At 47.0% G+C, this 22,596-nt stretch overlaps 2 protein-coding genes across 27 annotated transcripts in view; one reads left to right on the top strand and one right to left on the bottom strand.

Annotated features, from left to right (window-relative positions):
* Positions 1–22,596, bottom strand: part of LOC144132256 (uncharacterized) — a 317,492-nt gene that overhangs the window by 204,249 nt on the left and 90,647 nt on the right. For all 26 annotated transcript variants that reach the window (XM_077664514.1, XM_077664518.1, XM_077664524.1 and 23 more), the window contains 2 exons: positions 2,702–2,855; positions 1,379–1,834 (listed from right to left, as the gene is read on the bottom strand). In XM_077664514.1, the coding sequence (XP_077520640.1) occupies positions 1,379–1,834; positions 2,702–2,855 (610 nt within the window). The remainder of the gene's footprint in view (positions 1–1,378; positions 1,835–2,701; positions 2,856–22,596) is intronic.
* On the top strand, positions 14,007–21,086 carry LOC144134566 (uncharacterized). The gene has a single exon (XM_077667464.1). It carries the CDS (start codon positions 16,516–16,518, stop codon positions 17,533–17,535), a length of 1,020 nt encoding a protein of 339 aa, XP_077523590.1. The 5' UTR covers positions 14,007–16,515; the 3' UTR covers positions 17,536–21,086.

The raw sequence follows: 22,596 nt of genomic DNA, 5'->3' as shown, positions 1-22,596 counted from the left end.
GCAGTAGTGAACTGAGTTCGCAATCACAAAAAATCTTGTATTGATGACTTAATACCAATTTGAATGCTGCTTTAGTTTTAAGGAGGGATGTAACTTTCAAGTTACGAAAATCTCGTTAAAAAAAATTTATAAAACACTAGATTTCGTATCTATAATGTCTCCTTAATTATATCTTGAAAAAATTTGCGCCCGAAAAAAGCCCAGAAGTGACTAATATTTTTGTCACCACAGGTAGCAAAAAAAATTGGCTGTGCTTTAGCTCTGGTTAACCCTAGTTGAATTGTGAAAGTTTCGTTTCCTCGGCACGTCGTCTATGTAGCGTCTCATTCTGACGCTCTCGAACTCAAAGCGGTCTCTTCCGCAGTTGAAGAGTCACTCCGGGACATGGCACAACTTCTTCAAGCCGCATCATCATTATGACGCTTCTCGAGTCGTGCAGTGCATTCTTCTGGCGTCTCTTGAGCGCGTGGTCTCTTCCTCGCTTTGTTCTCTCGTTGTTGCATCTCTTTCGCGCTCTCCATAACAACTACAATACACTGAGGCGAAGTGCATATGTATATATATAATGTATATACCCCCCGAGGCGACACCTCCTCTCCCTCCAACCCAGCGGGGCACATCTGGTGGAGTGAGCGGTGACGGCAGCGGCATTGACGGTGGTGCCATCTTTTGGAGTGCAGCTGCAGCGTTGCTAGGCAATGGTGGCTCAAGGTCGTTCGTCGGCCACAGCACACGGCATACGGCTGAACTGCGCAACGAGCCGAAATGGCTCGCTGGCTGGCGTAGTAAAGCTTTCGCTTTAAAAAACTGGCCGAAATCTCCGTGAGAATACCATTTTTCTTTGACGTGTTTTTTGACCTGACTACACTGCTTGCGAAAAGCATAGCGATACAATGGCTGCATGGATTTTCATGCAGTTTGTTGAACTGCATTCCTTGATAAATTTTCTATGCAGTGACATCACTATATTTCTAAATTATGCTTGTTTTTTCATTTTTCACTGATTTCTTGGTTTGACATGATAGTAATGGGTGCATTATGCAAGCGTGCATATAACATTCTGCGTAGAAACAAAGGAGGGCTACTAAAATTACCTGAAGAACGCCACTAAGTCAAACATTTCACTAATAGACTGCAGGCTCCCACCATGTTTCGTTGCCACGCCAGGCTTTCTCCAAGTTTGATATAGAAATGAAGCACATAAAAGACATGCGTGAAAATTCTTTCATTTAGTGCCCTTCCGAATTTTATCGCACTAGTGCAAAAAATTTTCAAATGTCCCTTCCGAAGCCACATTAATGGGGCAAGGGCAGTTAAGGCCGGGTCTTCCTCTCCTCTACAGAGAGGCGGGGCACACCTTCAGACAGTACTGACTCACCTTCTGTGGCAGTTGCCGCAGCCTGTTCCGAGGCATTCTGCCACCTTGTCAGGACCCTGTACAGCTCCCTTGCGGTAGCATTCTGCCAGGAATCAGCACATGCTTTAGGCGTGGCAAGAACACGATCAGCATCAGAAGCTGCCTTTTCACCCACTTCAGGTTTTAAGATGTCATTCACCAAGACAACTGCATGCCTCACAGAAGGCTGAACTGCGCACTCCTCTGTGACCTGCTGCAGCTTGGAAGGTGACACGCTTTTCCTGGGGGATTCATACGCAACGCTGCTTTCTTCTGGCTCACCACCCTTTGTGTCTTCAGTGTGAGCTGCTGACTCATCAGCAGGAACCTTGGCATAAGTGGTGTTTTGTGCCACAGGTGGCTGTGAACGCCGACCAGAGGGCACCACAGTGGGTTTGGGCGCTCGGCGATAAGCCTGTGGGACACCGTGGCCAGGCCCTAGGGGGAAGAGCAAGAATGAGTGATGATGATGATTATCGATGGCAGTTAGAAAAACATAGAAAAACTGTCAATGTGGGCACGGCCCAAAACATGGCGATATGATGCCTAGAACTTGTGACCATAGCCACAGTGCAGTGACTCTGATGCAAATTCTCTCACTAAAGCAATTTTTACTTCTTAAACAAGTTTAGCCTAACTGGATGTCTGGCACTAGGCTTGTAGGGAAATTGACAGAGCATTGCTTTGAGGTTCGCCTCGAGAAAAGCGGTGTTGTTATGACTAACTCCATGTTTTGGCCCGACACTAGTCAAGGTAACAAACAAGAAGTGTCCACTTCCCCGCATTCCCCTCTAAGTAGCATGTATGAGAAACTCCATGGTTATTGGGCCAAGGTCAAAATGGCACCATAGAATTGACATGTAACAAGTTCAAGACAGTGTGGAAATTTATGGCAAGTTTGGCAGAATGACATCCACACTCTCCTGCCTGTCACGGATAGATGCCTATCGTCTCACGGCCCCGCTGCCCTTGGTTACTCACTCTCAGGAAACACAAGAGCTTAACCGTGTCACTAACATGGAGGCAATGGCAACAGACACTAAACACTGACTGGTGCCACAATTAATTTTTCATAAGACGTGCTGCCCTCCGGCGAGTGTGCTACCCATAAAACTGGTTGAAAACAAAGGTGCCAACTGCACATGAGAGGTGGAAGGTGTGTGCTTGACAGCTGCCGCCACCTATTGCTCGCAACTGTCACTATCATAAGATGCACATTCACATTACAAGCGCAAGAGGCAGATTGACATCTGGTAAATTTTTTTTCACGACCACTGGTAGGCTACTTGCAAGAAACAGGCATACATTTTTTCGAGGCAGCACGATGAAGGTGATGATGACCGGGAGCATCCTTGTGCACTTGCTGGTGCCACTCGTGCCGTGACTCACAGCAGCCACACAATGGCTTGCGTGCCTTCCGTCGCCCACTCAAGGTAGCAGCACACAATGACTTCGCATGCTGCACAAGAACACAAGATTGGTGAAAGCCAGTGGAACAAGTGCTTATTTCTCAAAATTCCAGGCATCACTTTTGTTTCAGGTAAGGAGCAATTACTCATCGGCCATACAGCCCCAAACCTGCCCAATTAGATCTTCAAGACCACAATGATGTTATAGTCAGTAGGAGACTGAAACACTGTGAAATATCTGGCGCTAATATGAGCAGAAAATAAGACAGGCAGGAGATCCCAGTTCTGACTCCCTTTAGCAGAAAAGAATACAACCACGCACTAACAGTGCAGCATGCCAATACCTAAACTGCACATTGTGGGGTGTCACAGAAAGTAAAGAGCGCCTACTCTAAATTGCACTACTGCAGTGCACCTGATTGCACTGAGATTAAGCATGGCACCAGGCAGGTTCATCAGGGCACAAAGAAACTGCATAGTTCTGGCACTGATGATCATGCTTTGTTTTTGCCATGGGCATGCACTATTTCATGCCAATGCCTGCCAGCTGTGGCACTTGCAAACTACTGCTGCCAGATCAGCCTCTCAAGAACCACATTTCAGATTTGTTACACAGCATAGCGGGTGACAGGCAATGGACTGAGATCCACAGCTGGATCACAGTTCAGGTATGCCACGACGGAAAAGCTAGCATGGCCACCCCGAGCACTAACCCACATGAAATGCAGCCACTTCACCCTTTAAGCACAAACCCCAAGCTGTACTCGTCATGGGAGATTGTACCAACATTGCCAGTGACGAGTCGCACTCATCCGGACCCACTGCCAAAGAAGAGTCATGGTTGGCAATTGTGCTGGTTGCAATTTTCAACACTAAAGGGCGGTAGTTGTCCATGAAGTGTGTTTTGCACCTTATCGCGTACTTTTAAAACTGTGAACAGTCATTATCGCCAAAATTCGCCCAAAAAATTAGGTGATTTTGGTACAACTTTGAGGAATTAATTCGGCTTTTAAATGGTTATCCCTGGCCTGGGAGCTGCTGCCATCATGAAATCAAACCCATGAACATTTTACTCTGGAACTATCTCAGACCATTCCCACAAACCAAGCTCTTGAACAAATAAACCAGTCAAACGACGAAGGACAGAGAAGAGACAAGGCACACACTGCAAATGGAACAAACAACTGTGTTTTATTCAAACGAGGCCCGTCTCCAAAGAAAGCCAGAAGAGCATGCTAGCCATCAATTTCATGCAATGTTAACTCTAGGGACAAGTGCAAACTATTTCTCTTCCTCTTTTCTTTGTGCCCCACAGTCAAACCAGCACTCATGAACAAGTCCCACTATAATTTGCACTGTCCCATGCACATAGGCTGAGCACTTAAATTGGCCAACATCTGCGAAAGCGTTATTTCTGAGCCAAAGCTACCATTTGTGGGCATTGACACCTGGCATCATCCAGAGTTGTCTGCATGTGTTGTTTTAAAGAACAAAAAAGCACCAGCCATCGCATGCTACGATTACAGCAAAGGTGACTAGAATCGACAATTGAGCTAGTTGGTATAGCTACATGGAAAAAATATAAAGCGCACTCCAGACAACGGACAAGGAGGCCTTGTCCGTTGTCCTGAGTGCACTTTATACTTTTTCCATAAAGGCGACTACTTTGGTCTTTATCAGTATTTTGAAGAAGTCGACTAGGCGAGACTACTTTTGCCAGAAACTTGCCCCAACAAGAAAGCACAAACCCTCACATACATTATCAAAACTGAAATACTAAAATCTGTGTCGAAAATGATTCCCAAAACCTATTTGCACTGGTTCTCGAACGAACATACAAAAGCGCTGCATCAGAAATTGCGTTATCATAGACGATCTCGTACAAAGCAACTCTCCTCCCGGTACGAAAATTACCGCGCATGTGGAAAGGAATGCAAACGCCTTTACTGCCGTGACCACTTTGCTTACACAGACTCCGTAGAAGAAAAGCTTCTGTACTTCCCTAATACAGTTTGGCGGTTTTCATCACTTGGACATCAGGGGATCAAAGAAGATATAGTGAAATTCCGAGCAAGCGCCTCCATCCCCACAAGTCGAAATTACTGGCAAAGTCAAAGTAGGAGGGGGGCGCTATCCCGGAACAGCGCCAAAATTCAAGATGGCGGCGACATTTTGCCGCCAGAAAAATACAAAGAGCAGTGCACATGGATTTAAAACGTCCTGCACATAAGCTGCCGTACTTTCCCACTCGAAGAGCGCATCATCCACGCATTCACTAAACACCAGCGTGCCGTTACTCAACTTTCTTCAAAGTTTTAGTGTAGCAGCCTCTCGGAATTCTTGTCCCATCCCCGTATCCGTTTCCGGTTGAACTTGAAGTGTCGAGACGTTTGGCGAACGTTCCTTCCATTTTCCCAATGTCATTGTATGACTTCAAGATTCTTCGCCACTGTTTACGAATGCATGGCTAACTTGACAACACCAAAACAAGACAATTGGCGCGTGACGAACGGGCATGTGAATGGCTTGAAAAGCAGGATTGGATTGGATTCTTGAACTAGATGGGGCAGGCCAGTGTGGCCTGGAAATATTCTAGTTCACTGTAGCCTCGGCACGGTGCGTGATAAGGGTGCGGAAAGGGGGGGGGGGGGGGGGGGGGGGGGGGGGCACTTTTCCGGAATGGCGCGGAAATGTGAAATTAACAGTCAAGTTAGGGGGGGCCATTGCATGGGTGGGGGCGCTTGTTCGGAATTTTACGGTAGTTTTATCCAAAGGTGCTGATGCAATCTTCCATCCGCAGGCAGTATGCAATGTGTTTGCCAAGCACTTCGCCTCAGCATGTCCAAACGTTCCAATCACTGCTACTCCTATACTAACACTTGTCGCCTATATAATTCTTCCTGAACATGCCAGTCTTTGAAGCTTTTGAGGCAATAGCAGCTATTTGTGCACTACTGCCCAAAAAGAGCTGTGGTGCTGAAGAAATTCCAATGTTCGTAATCAAGGGCTGTGCTAATTTACTCACACCTGTCTTGACATACTTTTTTAACTTGTCTTTATGCATGAAAATGCTTTCATCCGGCTGGAAACTACCCCTGATAGTATAAAAAAAGGTTCAGGACTGATGTCAGAAACTATAGACCTTTCTCGCTACTATCATCTCTAATGAAAATTTTCAAACATGTATTGCACATCAATGTTCTCTTTTATCTAAAAAATCTAATTAATGCTGAACAACATGGTTTTCTTCTTGGAAGTTATGTCGAGACAAACCTCGCTAGCTTTTGAACTCGGTTGCCCCAAGTGTCACAGCCAGAGGCCAGGTGGATGCTATGACTTCAGCAGGTGGATGACTTAAGCAAAGCCAGCCATGACCTGCTGTTGTGCAAAAATGCGATAATATGGATTCTCACCATCTCTGTGCGAATGGTTTTCAAGTCACCTTTGCGGCCGCGTAAATATTGTCACCTACAGTGGTTGCCTCTCATCTGTATATCCTGCTAAAACTGGTGTGGCACAGAGGTCTAATTTATCGCCTTTACTTTTCAGTCAGTTTATTAATGACATTGTACACTGCATCAAATACACTGAGATACTACAATTTGCTGATGACCTGAAGATTTTTCGCTCTATGCATGCCATAGCAGACTAAAAAGTTACAGAAAGATGTGAATTCAGTATACAAATGAAGTGCGCGAAACGGTCTAATGCAGAATTTTAACAAAAAAGTAGCTATTTCCTTCATTAGAAGAAAGCAACAAACACTGTATAACTACAGTGTAGATAGTAATTTTGTACAACATGTTGATGATGCGCACGATGTCAGTGTGCACCTAGATTCCCAGCTGACGTTTTACGCCCAGGTTAGCAACGTTACAAGCTCGAGTTCCTGCGCTTTATACATCGTAACACATGCTACAACAAATTTCCAGTCGAAAGACTGCCTCTTGCTCCTCTACAAATTGTTTGTCTTATAAAGCAGACAAGAGAAGGCGAAATGAGGGGCTCGTTTGGCATACATAATGAAGATAACAGCCACCGAAACCAAGGAGCATAGGGGATTGTTTGTTCTTTTTTTTTTTAATTTGCGGTGTTGATCAATGGGAAAATAATGCTATGATTAATCTGTCACTTAAAAGACAAATAATTATAAAGCAGAAGAAAAACCATGCTGCCGGTGAGATGCGAACCCATAACCTCCGAATTTCGCATCCAGTGCTCTACCAACTGAGCTACGGTGATGGCTGTCCAATCTTTTGCTTTCGGGGCTATTTATGTGTAGTGTAAGCAAACCTTAAGAGTGTTCACCAGCGCCACATTCGTGCATAGCGACGGACATAGTACGTCCTGCATTACCGCAAGTGCCACATAGGAACGTCATCGAAGGGTGAGGGCGGAAGCTGTGCGAGAACCCTTTTACGCTACCTATAGCATCGATACGGGCAGAACCAAGACGCTCGTTAAGCTCTTTGGCAGACAGAAATGAAGAGATGAGGGGCTTGTTTTGTCTTGTCAAGTTTGAATTTCTGCAGTGTATGCATATGTGCGAATGCATATGCGCCGTAAACTGAGACTTTGCGAAACGAATGATGTAGAGTTCTCGCTGGTGTTTGCTGCGCATCTTTATCCCACTTTTCCGGTTCCGTTTGCGTCGCGTTACGTTACCTGTAGCCATTGTCAACTTGAGCGCTGTGCCCCAGTGTAGTGATCTAGGTGTGTTGTATATTTGTGGCAATTACCGCGGCAAAACGCTTCAAGAAAAAGCTGAAACCATGTGTGAAGTTGACACCACTGTGTTATTGAAACAGGATATAGCCAAGAAGCACACTCATTGGTTTGGCAGTTTGCGACTTGATGCCAAAAGGCTGGAAAATCGCACTACACACATGCGGCTATGCTGGCGACTTTCAGTTTTCAACATAAATGATAGTGCAATCTCCATGACATACGAAGGTATGACCATCAATAAAGGTGCATCTAGTGAATGCACTCTTCCGATGCAGAAATCTCCGCGCTTTCGCTATGTATATCTGGCCTAACAGAACTAGGCCATCAGCAATTTTTTCTTAACTGCCTTGTACCTTGTCTCCAGTCCCTAAGTCCCTAATAAACGATTTCCGTTAAGTAGTTTGAAGTTGACTGGCACAGCCGGGAATGTTTCACCGGGCGAGCGTGCCAAAAACACAAGTGTTCTTAATACTGCGAACTGCCGTATACGATCACCGACCATCATGCCATCATAGTTTTTCATCGACCGTGGCGATCATCTGACCAGCCTTAAGAGGCTCCTTCAAAGGTTAACTAGCATTTGAGGTGGAAATTGGAGTTCCTCTGCTGTTCGGCGCTTGTATATCGAGGCGCGTCAAAAACAAAACCACAGGGCACGCAAAGCTCATAGACGCGAAGCGCCATAACAAATCGAGACTCTCCTGGCCGCCTGTGGCGCCGCCAAGCATCGGTTTTCTTTGCTTCCAATATTCAGGTTGTCTTTTGTCTGCCTTCCTTGTGTGATAAAAGCGCACTATCGGTTTTAAAACAAAACTTACTTCAATATTGAACCGCGCAACCTTCCTTTGTCAGCCTCAGAGATTCGCGGCCCCATGTAGGAAGGAAAATTCCTCCAAGGCGGCGTCTCTTTTCCTATGACGTCACCACGCTTGTACTTGCGAGATCGGCCTGTGGTGGCAATACCTGTATTTTGGTTCTTGCTTTTTTTTACCTTACAAGAGCTTTGTTTTCAGTAAAAGCGGCGTTTTTGTGATCTACCGACAGGGCGATAAAATCTAAGTTCGGAGATAGCGTAAAACAGGTGTTTAGGTATGTTGATGATTATTTAATTTTTGTTGAGCCTACAAATTTCAAGAGCCATGTAGAAGAAATACTGACGCTCTTTGATAGTTGCGGACAAGGCTTAAAATTTACCTTCGAAGTACCGGAAAACGAGCTACAATTTTTAGACTTAAGATTGGTCCTGAGCCGTGATCATGTCTGCAGCTTTTCAGAAGCGCTCAGTGAAGCCCTTGCTTAGTTATCACTCAGCCCATTCTAAGCTAGTTAAATGTGGTGTAGCCGTTGCACGTTTAGGATCAGCACATTCAAAATCTTGTGTGCATGGAATGGCAAACAGTTTTAGTCGGCAGGTTAGTAGATTACAATCAGCAGCTTTTCCGGAAGAGATAATCTTGCTTGCATGCAACAGAATCCTGAGGAAACTAAAATCTTTCAAGAATTGCCATCCATCAGAGCCGTCAGGTACGAAGAGGCATGTGGTTATACCAAATGTTCATCTTCTGTCGCATAAATTAAAGAGTGTAGGCGCCAGATACAGGATTCAAGTGCTGTTCTCAGCCCCGAAAAAACTTGGAAAACTATGTGCCATAGTAGACAGAAAAGCAAAGGATAAAAAAATGTGCACACCTCTTTTCCATCAGACGAAAGTTATTTGCAGGCATAGGGAAAAATTAACAAGGGAACTGTGCGAGGCATATCACATCCACTTAAATGGTAACAAATGTGTAAGCGCAGTTTCGGTGCTTCTTCATGATTGTGAGATTAAGTATCTCGATTCCCATGATTAGAAGTGTTTTCGGAGAAGCATGCAGCCTGGTTGTTTTTTGGAGTGTATTAATACCGGTGTTTTTTCCAATAAACCTCAGTTGTTAGCAACAGCGCTTGTCCTTCTTTCTTCTTCCATGCCCGTCGTCGCTGCGCTGTTTTTTATTTCCACAGATTGATATGTCACATATGATGCTCATACAGTGAAAGTTTGTTATTTTGAACCTCATGAATTCGAATTTCTAAACAATTTGAACATACGATTTGGTCCGTGCATGTAGCTAGGCGTCTCTATAAAACATAGCCCATTAATTGGAACCTGAATGGGTTGCGCCATCGATAATTCGAACTAAGCACCGCCGCACGAGGGCAGCCTGTGCATGCGGTGAACCAAGTGACAGGACTGGCTGCCTCTTTGGAGGAGCTGTGGAAAATGACGTGCGAGGTCACTGAAGAGGCACGATACTGGGTAATTAGGTGAGGATGGGAATGTAATAGCACCTCACTCAGTTTTCGGTTCTTCTGCAGATCAATCTGTGGGGTGGAATGTAATAGCACTGAATATCATGTGCACTTGTAAATATCTGGCTTCCTCATTGCATGGTAGCGTTTACGAGGCGAGTAGTAATAGATAACGATAGTTGCAAGAATACAAAAGCAATCCATTTCTTCTGGAACAGTGAACTAATATGGAAGATTTTATTTCCGGTACATGTTTTGCAAATATCCCAAAATTATGTTTTGCATGTTATATTTTGCACAAAACTGAAGGCTCTGTCAGAAGCCACCATCTGAAGCCACTGTCATGCACCCAAGTGCTGCCATACAGCTACAAAGGAAATTATACAGCTTCCAGCTACAGCTATATAGCTATGCAGCTATACAGCAATGAGTAATTACTTGCTTATTACAAATCTACTCCACCTTGGGGGATTTCCCTAAGCATTTGACCACCAAAGTTACCGCTCTAGTCAACACGAGAGCTGATTATTCAGTGATGCAAGGAATATTTGCTATTTGGCGCATCACGGACAGCCAGCGCTCATGAGGATACTTAAGGAAAAATAGCGCAAAAGACGGGGACAAGTGAAGAAAACAACAGGACCAATTGTTCATTTGTCCCCGTCTTTTGCGCTATTTTCCCTTAAGTATGTATCACCAACTCGCCCGTCTTGCCATTGTGTTGAGCTCATGAGGAAACAACATGCCCTGTCACCGACGCATGCTTCGACAATGGAACCTGCGGATATGAGCAACCTCACCTCCTGCACTACGTCACACCACTACGTTCAACTTCGGCGCCACCATCAGACACTATAGGAAGACCGTGCTACCAGCTTCCACCCAAAGGTCTAGTCAGCTGGTCCCCAACGGACGCAATGAACATTTTACATGCTGGTTAGTTCAAAATATTCCACGGTCAAAACTAGTGTCCAGCTGGCGTACCTACACTGCCTCAATGCTTTTCTGTGATGCGCTAGAAATGTCGCAGTGTCATTGCTCTTGCTCTGTGGTGACGTTGAGCCAAAACCAGGAAAAGAAAATATGCAGCGCACAAAACGTATGGACGACAGAAGAAAGACAAACACAGCGCTGACTTTATATGCTGCATATTTTCCTTTTCTGTCATGAACCAACAGGCCCAAATTACCACCCTTCATCAGTCCAAATCCAGATCCCAGTACTGAACAATTACTCGCGGAAGTTGTCGATGGTGAGAAAAGAATGATGCTGAAAATATTATACACTATAGAATCAAAGCTGAAAAACGACGAAGAATTCGCAGCAAAGTGCGTAGAATTTGGAATAAAAGTAGGCGAATTGGAAAAGTGCATTCAGACGTTGGAGAGAAAACTTGTCGACCTCGGGAACCGAAACAATCTGATCATATTTGGCAATGAAGAGAATGAAGATGAATCTGCAAATTCACTCACAAAAAATGGTTATTAAAGAGATATCTAAGGAAACGCTGGATGTACAGGTGTCCTCAATTGAACGGCTGTACAGAATGGGGCGTAAACAAGCAGACAAACCTCGCCGCCCAGTCATTATGAAATTCGTCGATCACTGTCGGAAACTACATGCTCTAAGAAATTGCTCAAAGTTACAAAACAAAAAAACGTCTATCTCAGAGGACTTTTCTGTTACCACGAGGCAAATAAGAAAGCAACTATGGGAAAGCACTGCCGATGAAGGAGCACCAGGAAGTAAAGTTCAGCTTTTTTAACAAAGATCAAGATAAATGAAGACATGTACAAGTGGAACATTACAAAGAAGATAACAGTGCTCAATGTACCGATAAAACTAACATATCAGAGTGACCTTATAGATGGACAAAAACATTCAGGTGTTTCAATCTAAATGCGTGTAGCATAGTAAATAAAACGGACGACCTCGAAAGCATTCTTATAGCACATAAACCACATGAAGTAATTATAACTGAAACCACATAATGGCATTACTGACGCTGAAATCGCACCAGCCCTATACAAGAATCATAGCCATGACACGGATTCCCGAGGCGGTGGAGTGGCTATCTTGTCTTTGGAGTCATTACGTGCATCAAGGCTACCTGACATTCCATGAGTCGAATGTGTGATTATAAAGGTGTTCCTTGATGAAATAAACGTAATTATTGAAGGGTTCTACTGGCCCCCGAACGGTGATAACATGTTCTTCGACCAACTAAACGAGTTCTTGACCCAGTATAGAAACCTCACTTGCAACTTGTTACTTGCCGGAGACTTCAATATACCACTAGTAAACTGGGCTCACGACTTTCCAGATCTGCTTTGCAGAGCCTCAGAGTCACTTGTCGACCTTATTTTATTGCACAACTTAACACAACTGGTGAAACAACCCACTTGAATCTAATGCAACAGCAGCTAAATTCTGGACCTCTTTACTGTTAATAACGGAATTATGCGCCGCAATTCACACGTCCAAGTTGTTGAGCACACTTCTGGCCATAAAATGGTGTCCCTAAATATGAACCTGAATTTCACCACGAAATCTAGAAACGAAAAATGAAAGTTTTTGTTCTTTCTTGTGCCAGTAACGCTGGCATTCTGGGTGCTTTGGAGCAAGGATTTTCCGAGTTTGCTTCCCTTTACGAATCTCCTGAACACTCTGTGGATCACCTGTGGCATTTTTTCAGAGAAATAGTGTTAAAATGTATTCGAAATTTCGCACCCAGCAAGCTAACAGTACTAAACTCCCTGGACAACAAAGGATATTATCCGGTTGGGGCGCAAGCTGAATAAAGCCAGGAAACAGCACAAGCTATACCCCACTAGAAATAGCGCAGATAAGATGCACAGACTGAGCATGCAGCCTAAAAACAAAATCACAAAGCCAAAAATTATTACGAGAGTGTCTTTACAGAATTTTCTTCTTTCATCTCCCGCAAAGATTTGGCGTCACATCGCACCGAAGGCCAAACGTTCTTTTAGCAATTCCATAAACAACACAAACATAACTGACAGAGAAGAAATAGCACAAGCATTAAATGCTACTTTAGCTCAGTAATCACTAGCAATGATGGAATCACTCCATCCTTTCCATCGTTTGACGGCACAACACCTTTTCATATTTCAGAATGTGTTCTATCCCTGATGCACAGTAGATACTAAAAAATCCCCTGGAACTGATACCATTCCAAACACTTTTCTTGTTCGGTGTGCAGAATAGTGTTCTAAATATTTAACCCTTATATTCACTAAATCACTGTCATGCGGCCAAGTCCTGAATGAATGAAAATATGCAAAAATAATTCTGATACCTAAAACTGACGACAAGTCACTGCTATCATCATACAAGCCTAGTTCGTTGTGTACATGCGCAAAGGTACTTGAACACATAATATTTAAACATAGCTCGACTTTTATAGAAGCCAACAACATAACTGACCCATGGCAACACGGTTTCTGAAAGGGCTCTCAACCACCACACAACTACTGGAAACGGTTCACAACCTACCAAGCGCTCTTGACAATGGCAGTCATATCGATTTTATATTTCTGTACAGTAAACCCTCGTTATAACGAAATCGCATTATTTGAAATATCGCATTATTAGAAATTTCTACCGGTCCCGACCCAAACGCATGCATTTTAAGCCGCATTACACGAAGCGCACGAACAGCTTGACCCGCTTAGAGCGAAGTTGCAGACATTGCTGCCAAAGTGGCGATTTTATCACCGGCGTGCTTCGCGATTCCTCGTGATCAATGCGCTGGGAAGAAATGTGCCTACTCTGACCCGCTGCTGCCAATCTCGCCCGAGCCCGCGATTTGCTCAGTGTCGAAGGCGGACGCCGAAGCTGGTAAGAAGCGCTTATCACGACCGCCAAATTGCACTCCTGTGCCTCATTATTCCCTCTTCCGATCCCTGCTTGTGAAGTAAAACCATCCGGCTCTCCGTCATCCGCTGCAGCCGCGATGTGCACCGCGCTTGGAACGAACGCCGCAACGGCTGCCAAGGTCGCGTCATCCGCCGGTCCACGCTCAGGCACTCCGCTGCTGCTGGTTTACATCCCTGCCGACGTACTTGTGTTTTCCGCTTGCTTGCTGCGGCCTTTTCTAGGTTTTTTCCCAAACTTAGGCGCGCTGCGAACTTCCGATACGATTTCACGCCACGGTGGTCTTTTTCAAAATGGCGTCGCAGGACGAGCGCGGAGCCTCAAAAAAATGGCGCCGGCCAATGAGGCGCTTGAATTTCGCCGCGTAGTGTCCAATAGCATTGCAGCTTTTTATATTTTGTTTTCTTTCTTTTTTCGGCGACCAATCGCAGTAGGCCTTTCGTTCTGGCGGGAAAGAAAGCTGAGGCGTCGCTCTTTCAAACGAGACAAAAGTCGCCTCACTGCGCCGGCTACTTTTGACGCGACACGCGACTCATAATAATAATAATAATAATTGGTTTTTGGGGAAGGAAATGGTGCAGTATCTGTCTCATATATCGTTGGACACCTGAACCGCACCGTAAGGGAAGGGATAAAGGAGGGAGTGAAAGAAGAAAGGAACACGCGACTCAAAACGGGCATTTTCTAGCTGATCTTCGTGAGCTTTCGTGTAAAAATTGCATCTTTTGTGTCGATTTCTCGTAAACTACGGGGCATTCAGCCATGAAACTTGAGATTATGATGGAAAATGATGACACACACCCAACTATGATTTTCCAAGTCGAATTTTGCGCGATTTTTTGGTCCCAAAGATCCGCGTCCCCCCTTAAATCTCGACTGTGTTAGCTTTCTCGAGCTTGTCGCCTATATCGAATTATCGCTTATAACGAATTTTTTCGCCGTCCCGCTGACTTCGTTATAACGAGGGTTTACTGTATTTCGAAAAGGCATTATATCGCAACTCTTATTGTAAGTTACTTGCAAAATTAAAACCAATCCTAAAAAACAATTTTTTACATGCACGACTTCAGGCACATCTTTCGGACAGGTACCAGAGCGTTTTTGTAGATGGCTCAAGCTTCACTCCAACTTCATTTTCCTCCGGTACAGCTCAAGGTTCCATCTTTGGCCCTCTTCTTTTTTGGGTATTCATTCATAATATAGCCTGTGACATAACCGTTAAGACTTCTCCCAGATAACTGCATCCTATATCAAGTCATCAATAGCCCTAACGACCAGGTAATTTTAAATAGTTCCCTAGATAAGATACAATCATGGTATTGCACTTGGCAGATGAGTATTAATCAAAGCCATCGCAACAAGAGTTACACGCAAAAAAAACCCTACCTTTCACTTATTGTACCAATAACTGCATATCCCTCGCTGATCATTACAAGTATTTGGGAGTTATAATTACATCTGATTTAAGGTGGAACAAACACAGAGTACAGTAAAACCACGTTGATATGTTTTTTTTTATTGCAGAATAAAACGTAATACCCGGGAAAACGTACGATTCAAACTGCCTGATTTTGAGAAATGCAACTGTTGAAGGACGTAAAAAGGTATTGACAATTTCACTTTATACAAATGTCGATTGGCATTTCTTGGCACAAGAGCTGAACAGATCCTGTTCCAGTGCTCACTGAATTCAATCCGCGTTCGCGCTTTCTTTAGTGCGGAAGCAAATTCATAACGCATCCGGGCCGTTAACAGCAGTGACGAAACCATCCAAAATCTCTCGCTTGTCATTTTCGGATGCTTCGCCCCTTTGCTCTCAAGTACTGTGGGAAAGCCACCGCGGCGGCTGATTGTCGCAGTGTTCTTGCTTTTTAAGCTGCGAGGTTCTACTGGCATCACTGGATGCGGAAAGATTTTCGTTTTACTCATGGCCAATAAAGCTCACACTCGTTAATTAAACATTTTCCAGACGGTGGCGGCATTTTTTTTTTGTTCTTGGCGGTGGTGGTGGTGGTGTTTCGCCTCGTTGCATCGAGGCACCGCAAAGAAGCCATCACGGCGGGCGGCTGCTGCAAAAAAACATGTCGCGTGTCCTCTCGTTCGGCCCACTTGTATGTTTGCATATGTGCGGTTAGTAAATAAACGTATTATACGACCACAGTTTGTCAAAACTTAAAACGTAGTGGCCGGGAAATCGTGTTTTCCGGGAACGTATTAACCGGGAAAAGTATAGTGTAAGTCTATAGGACGTTTTTAATGCTCGCGATTTTGACCGTACGAACCGGGAACGTATCAAGAAGGTTTTACTGTACACACAAACAAAGGCAATGCGCACACTTGGGTTTCTACGTAGAATAATTGGAAGGTCCACGAAAGAAATTAAACTCCTGGCATACCAAACTTATGTCCGGCCCATATTAGAATAAGCGGCTCTTGTCTGGGACCCACTCACATTAACAAATATTACTAAGCTAGAAAAGCTGCAAACAAAATCAATTCGGTTCATTCACAATGCTTACAGAAGGCAAACATCCCCTTCTGCCCTTCTACAAAGCTCTAGCTTGGAACCCCTAGAATCTAGGCGCTCTCAAGAAAGGCTAATGTAAGACTGGACACGGGCTTTAGAATCTTCAGAGGCTGGCGCTCAACGAAGAAGACGACGAGAAGCGCCGAACACTCCGAAGCTCGAGCGCCGAACGCTCAGCCGCTCGTGCGTGCTCTGGGCTGAACGCGGTCTCTGTTCTGTGCCTGGACGGTTCGGCTGGTTGTTCGTGACGCTCTGCTTATTACTGTGCTATGCTCTTATTACTGTGCCGTGCTGTGGTGTGCTGTGTGTGCTGTATTAGTAGCGTGCTGTGTTCTTATTACAAGTGGTGGAGGTGCCAACGATCCCTTGCCCTGGAGCTTCGCACCCGTGCATTGACTACCACCTCTGCAATGCCTGAGACCGTCACCCAAACCGCTTCACCGCTTCCATCGGCTGTCTTCTGTTCCGGCGCCGCGCGGCAGTGTGACCCGACCATCTTCAGCGGCACAGATGACACGGATGTGGAGGATTGGTTGGCCTCCTATGAACGCGTAAGCGCATACAACAAGTGGGACGATAGCGTCAAGCTCACCAACGTTATCTTTTATCTGAGCGACGTAGCCAATCTCTGGTTTCGAAACCACGAGGCTGACATCTCAAGCTGGGCAGCTCTAAAAACCAGTCTGACAGAAGTCTTTGGCCGTCCCGCAGTGAGAAAGCTTCGCGCCGAGCAACGCTTGCGAAGTCGGGCCCAGCAAACCGGTGAAAACTTCACAAGTTATACAGAAGATGCCGTCGACCTCTGCAAGTGTGTCAATCCTTCTATGAGCGAGGCCGACAAGATCAGACACATTATGAAAGGCATTGAGGATGATGCCTTCCAGATGCTCGTCGCCAAAGATCCCCAGACTGTCTCCGGTGTCATCGGCTACTGCCAAAGCTTCGATGAGCTGCGCAAACAACGCCTTTCTACCCGGCATGCAGGCTTTCAGGAGGCCGCACTTTGCAGCTTGGCTCTGCCAGGGGACGGTCCTCTGGAGCAACAATCGCTCCTCCAGAGCATCCAGCAGTTTGTACGTGAGGAAGTCGCACGCCAGCTATCTTTGTCTACCTGCCCGCCTACGCCTGCGCCGTCGCTCACTCCCAACCTACAGCGTGTTATCGAGGAGCAGGTCGCTGAAGTCCTGCCACCCCCTCCTGAGCCACCTCTGATCGCGGCTCCTCTGACGTACGCCGATGCCGTGGTGCGGTCGCGGCCCCTGTCTACAGGCCACCTACCCGGCAGTTAGAACCCCAGCGACCTGCAACCCCACCTTACCGTCCGGTTGCCCGCCCCCAATCACAGCCGCAGCCACTCAACACCTGGCGCACACAAGACAACCGCCTTATTTGCTACACCTGTGGCGTCGCTGGTCACGTGGCTCGTTTGTGTCGCAGTCGTGACCACCGTCGCTACGATTATAGGCGTGAGCCGACGTACGACCTTCCGCCGTCGTCCTCGCCTGCGTCACACTTGCCGCCTCCGGATTCTTCTTCTCCTAGTTACCATCCCCGCTCCCACTGCTCGCCGTCTCCTGCCCGTCGTTCCCGTTCCCCAATGCTCCGTCGCCAACCCGCCGTCCACAGTGAAAACTAACCACCGCAGTTCCGGAGGCAAGAACTGCGTCACCAGCGGCTCACTCAAGACCTGTTTCCGCGCCTGCCAATATTATTACCATTTTCGTTGAAGGAGTCGCCGTCGAAGCACTTGTTGACACTGGCGCAGCCGTTTCGGTTCTCAGTCACACCCTCTGTCGCAGACTCAAAAAAGTGACGACGCCCCTTCCTCCCGTTTCTCTCCGGACGGCCAGCGCTCAGGACATTTGACCGTTAGCCGCCTGCACCACCCGCCTGCTCATCGGGAACGTTCCCTACACAACCGAGTTCATCGTCCTCGCCCGCTCCTCTCACGACGTTATCCTTGGCTGGGACTTCCTCTCCTCACATCACGCCGTTATTGACTGCGACCGTACTCAGCTTGACTTGTCGCCCTACAGTGACGACCCCTTGGACGTAACCGGTGCTGCTGCCGCTACTGTGGTCGTCTCAGAGGACACAGACGTTCCACCTTTCTCTTCAGTGCAAGTGCCTCTTTCTTGTGCTGCGCCCTCAGATGCAACTGTGACTTATACCCCCTCTTAACAATGCGCTGACCAGAAGTCTGTTTTGCTGCCTCATGCTGTGCTGACAATTGTTCGTGGCTCCAGCGCTATTTATGTGGCCAACCCGTTCTCCTGCCCTACCAATTTACTCCGTGGCCAATCGCTTGGTAGCGTTGCCGTTCTTGATCCCGCCTCCGTATACCCCCCCGTCGATAGCGCGGCCGGCCTTCACGTCAGCGCCATTACGCCTGTTCCCATCACGAATCAGTCGTCTGTAGATATTTTTAACCGTTCCGTCGACGCCGCCCTGACGTCTACCCAACGAGACCAGCTTGTAGCCGTTCTGCAGCGTTTTCAAGCTTCGTTTGACTACCAGCAACCTTCCTTGGACTGCACCACCACCGTTACCCACTGTATTGACACTGGAACCCATGGCCCTTTGCGCCAACGTCCGTACCACGTGTCAGCCGCTGAGCGCAGCATCATTGACGCCCAGGTGACCGACATGCTCCAGCGTCACGTGATACAACCGTCGCACAGCCCGTGAGCATCGGCAGTGGTTCTGGTCAAGAAAAAAGACGGTTCCATTTGTTTCTGCGTGGACTACCGTCGTCTGAATAAGATTACACGCAAGGACGTTTACCCTGTCCCCCGTATCGACGATGCCCTTGACTGCCTGCAGGGCTCTGAGTTCTTTTCTTCATTGGACTTGCGCTCCGGTTACTGGCAGGTGCCGATGACAGATGCCGATCGCCCAAAAACTGCATTCGTCACACTCGACGGGCTTTATGAATTTAATGTCATGCCTTTCGGCCTCTCGAGCGCATGATGGACAACATACTCCGAGGGCTCAAATGGCACACATGCCTTTGTTACCTAGACGACGTTGTAACCTTTTCCCCGGACTTTCCGTCTCACCTCCAGCGCCTCGAGACTATTCTTCGCTGCCTGGCCGACGCTGGCCTCCAACTTAATTTGAAAAAGTGCCGCTTCAGAGCTCGGCAGCTCACCATTCTCGGTCATGTCGTATCGAAGGATGGCGTTCTCCCTGACCCGGTCAAGTAGCGAGCTGTGGCCGAATTTCCAAAGCCCACTTCTGTAAAAGACCTCCGCAGCTTCGTCGGCCTCTGCTCCTACTTCCGCCGCTTTGTCCGCAATTTTGCCACTATCGTCGACCCCCTGAACAAGCTCCTTTCCACCCACGACTTTTCGGCTTGGTCACCAGCCTGTGATGAAGCGTTTACGACACTCCGTCGCCTCCTCACCACTCCACCAATTCTGCGTCACTTTGACCCTCATTCTCCGACGGAACTCCACACCGATGCCAGCGGCGTCGGCCTCAGTGCCGTACTCGCTCAACGAAAGCAAGGCTTTGACGAATACGTTGTCGCTTATGCTAGCCGGACACTCGCAAAAGCTGAAGCCAACCATTCTGTCACTGAGAAGGAGTGTTTAGCCATCCTTTGGGCGATCGTCAAATTTCGTCCCTACCTGTATGGGCGCCCTTTTGACGTTGTCACCGATCACCACGCCCTCTGCTGGCTGTCCTCTTTGAAAGATCCCTCTGGCCGACTGGCGTGATGGGCTCTGCGACTCCAAGAGTACGACATTCGCGTTATCTATCGTTCCGGCCGCAAACATGCCGATGCTGATGCCCTCTCACGTTCCCCTGTACCATCTGAGGCAGCGCCTTGTATATCCGCCCTGTCTTCTTTGAAGTTTGAGTTCGCTGATATGGCTTCCAAGCAACGCAAAGACCCGTGGATCACTCGCCTTTTTGATCTATCTGGACAATCGTCTCGACCTCCTTCCCGTGCTCTCCGTCGTCAGTCCCACCATTTCACCATCCGAGACGAGCTCCTTTACCGCCGCAACTATCTCCCGGATGGTCGCAAGTGGCTTCTCGTCATTCCGACACACCTGCGCTCCTTCATTTGCTCTTCCTACCACGATAATCCCCAATTTGCCCATGCCGGATTCTTGAAGACTTTCACCCGTCGACAACAGCGGTACTACTGGCGTGGGATGGCCCGTTACGTCCGTAAGTTCGTTCAGTCCTGCTCCACATGCCAGCGACGAAAACATCCACCTCGCCGACCCGCCGCTCCTATGCAGCCGCTGCCTTGCCCAGTACAGCCCTTCGAGCGTGTTGGCATCGACCTCTACGGCCCTCTTGCCAGCACATCAGCCGGGAACCGCTGGATCATCGTTGCCATCGACCACCTTACACGTTACGCTGAAACATCGCCTTTACCATCCTTATAGCCCACGACATTGCATCCTTCATTCTCCATCGCATTATTCTTCGCCATAGTGCGCCCAAAGAGCTGCTCAGTGATAGAGGTCCGGCCTTCCTCTCAGAAGTTGTAGAAGCTCTCCTTCAGGAATGCAGCCTTATTCACCGCACCAGCTCCGCCTACCATCCCCAGACAAATGGCATGGTTGAGCGTTTTAATCGCACCCTCGGCGACATGCTGGCCATGTATGTTGCTTCCGACCATAGTAACTGGGACCGCGTTCTCCCTTTTGTCACATACGCTTATAACTCCGCTGCTCAAGCCACCACCGGATTCTCTCTGTACTTTCTCCTGTACGGCCGTGAGCCTTCTTGCACAATGGACACTATTCTACCTTACCGCCCTGATGCTTCCGAATTTACAACTCTTTCTCAAGCCGCAACTTATGCCGAAGAATGCCGACAGCTTGCTTGGTCCTTCACTTCTCACGCCCAGCAGCAGCCTAAAAGCACCCGTGATCCCCCTGCATTTCCTTCCGCTTACCTTCCTGACTCTTTGGTCTGGCTCTGGGTACCCTCCTCAGGTCCCGGCCTTTCCTCCAAACTTGTTAGCAAGTACCAGGGACCCTACCGTAATCTTCAGCAGACATCCCCCGTCAATTACCTCATCGAACCCCTTACGCCATCCCCTGATCATCGCCGCCGAGGCCACGAAATTGTCCACACGACCCGCCTCAAACCTTACTACGACCCCGCCGTCGTCACATCGCCCTTAGGCTGCCAGGATGGCGCCCTTTCGCCCAGGGGGAATTGTAAGACTGGACACGGGCTTTAGAATCTTCAGAGGCTGGCGCTCAACGAAGAAGACGACAAGAAGTGCCGAACACTCCGAAGCTCGAGCGCCGAACGCTCGGTCGCTCGTGCGTGCTCTGGACTGAACGCGGTCTCTGTTCTGTGCCTGGACGGTTCAGCTGGTTGTTCGTGACGCTGTGCTTATTACTGTGCTGTGCTCTTATTACTGTGCTGTGCTGTGGTGTGCTGTGTGTGCTGTATTAGTAGTGTGCTGTGTTCTTATTACACTAAAATTATTTTATCACCACTGCCACAATAACCTAGGAATAAAAAAAATTTGTCTATTGAACATGTGAACGCTTGATCGACAAGGCTACGCCATAGCAAAAAAGTAAGAGAATTTTCGAGCAACACAACATCTTTCCAAAAATCATTCTTTCCTCAAACAGCATGCAGTCAGAACGCTCTACCCTCTGATGCTGTGTTATCCCCAACGTTGCTTCGTTCGTGAATGCGATAGTGATCCTTTAACTGTCAGCTAAATTCCTGGCCAGTCACATCTGGCGACACGAGCGTACATGCCGCAACCATTGCTTGCACATGCCTCAACGTTTGAATAACTGTTGTGAATGGTGTTTAGTTCTTGTGCAGGTGCTAGTTCAGTACAATGACGCCTTTCGCTCTTCCTCTTGTCACTAATTTTCTTACTTTTGTACCAAACCACTGAACATAGTAACACTGAACGAAGTAGCCGCCATATTCTGTAGTCATTAACTATTATATAAAGATGTTCTTGCGTTGTAGTGATTGGTACTAACAGTCAACCAGCGTTGTATAACCATGTTACGCATGCTCCTTACCTTGCCTCTATATTTGTAACCCCCCTTTACACAATGCTCCGAAGCTTGCAGCCTGTGCAGTGAATTGAATAAATAAATAAATAAACAATCTGCTATCATTGTTCGCTTATTTCAGTGCTGTAAACTACAGATTTGAATTTATATTTTGCCCATGCATTGTTTTCACTGTTTCATGCTTTTTGTTTTTTTCTGTTGTAACTACCATATAACTCCCACTCGTACCCAAGGCTTCGCACTGAGGCCGGCATTAGTTGATAAATAAATAAAATTCACCGCGCAGCTGAAGAAAGTCACGATTGCTTGGGACGGCCCATAAATTCG

This window comes from Amblyomma americanum, chromosome 5 (assembly GCF_052857255.1).
Source record: "Amblyomma americanum isolate KBUSLIRL-KWMA chromosome 5, ASM5285725v1, whole genome shotgun sequence".
In the NCBI taxonomy this organism is placed as follows: domain Eukaryota; kingdom Metazoa; phylum Arthropoda; class Arachnida; order Ixodida; family Ixodidae; genus Amblyomma; species Amblyomma americanum.
The sequence above is the reverse complement of the archived record's forward strand: the minus strand, read 5'-3'. Positions and strand labels throughout refer to the sequence as shown.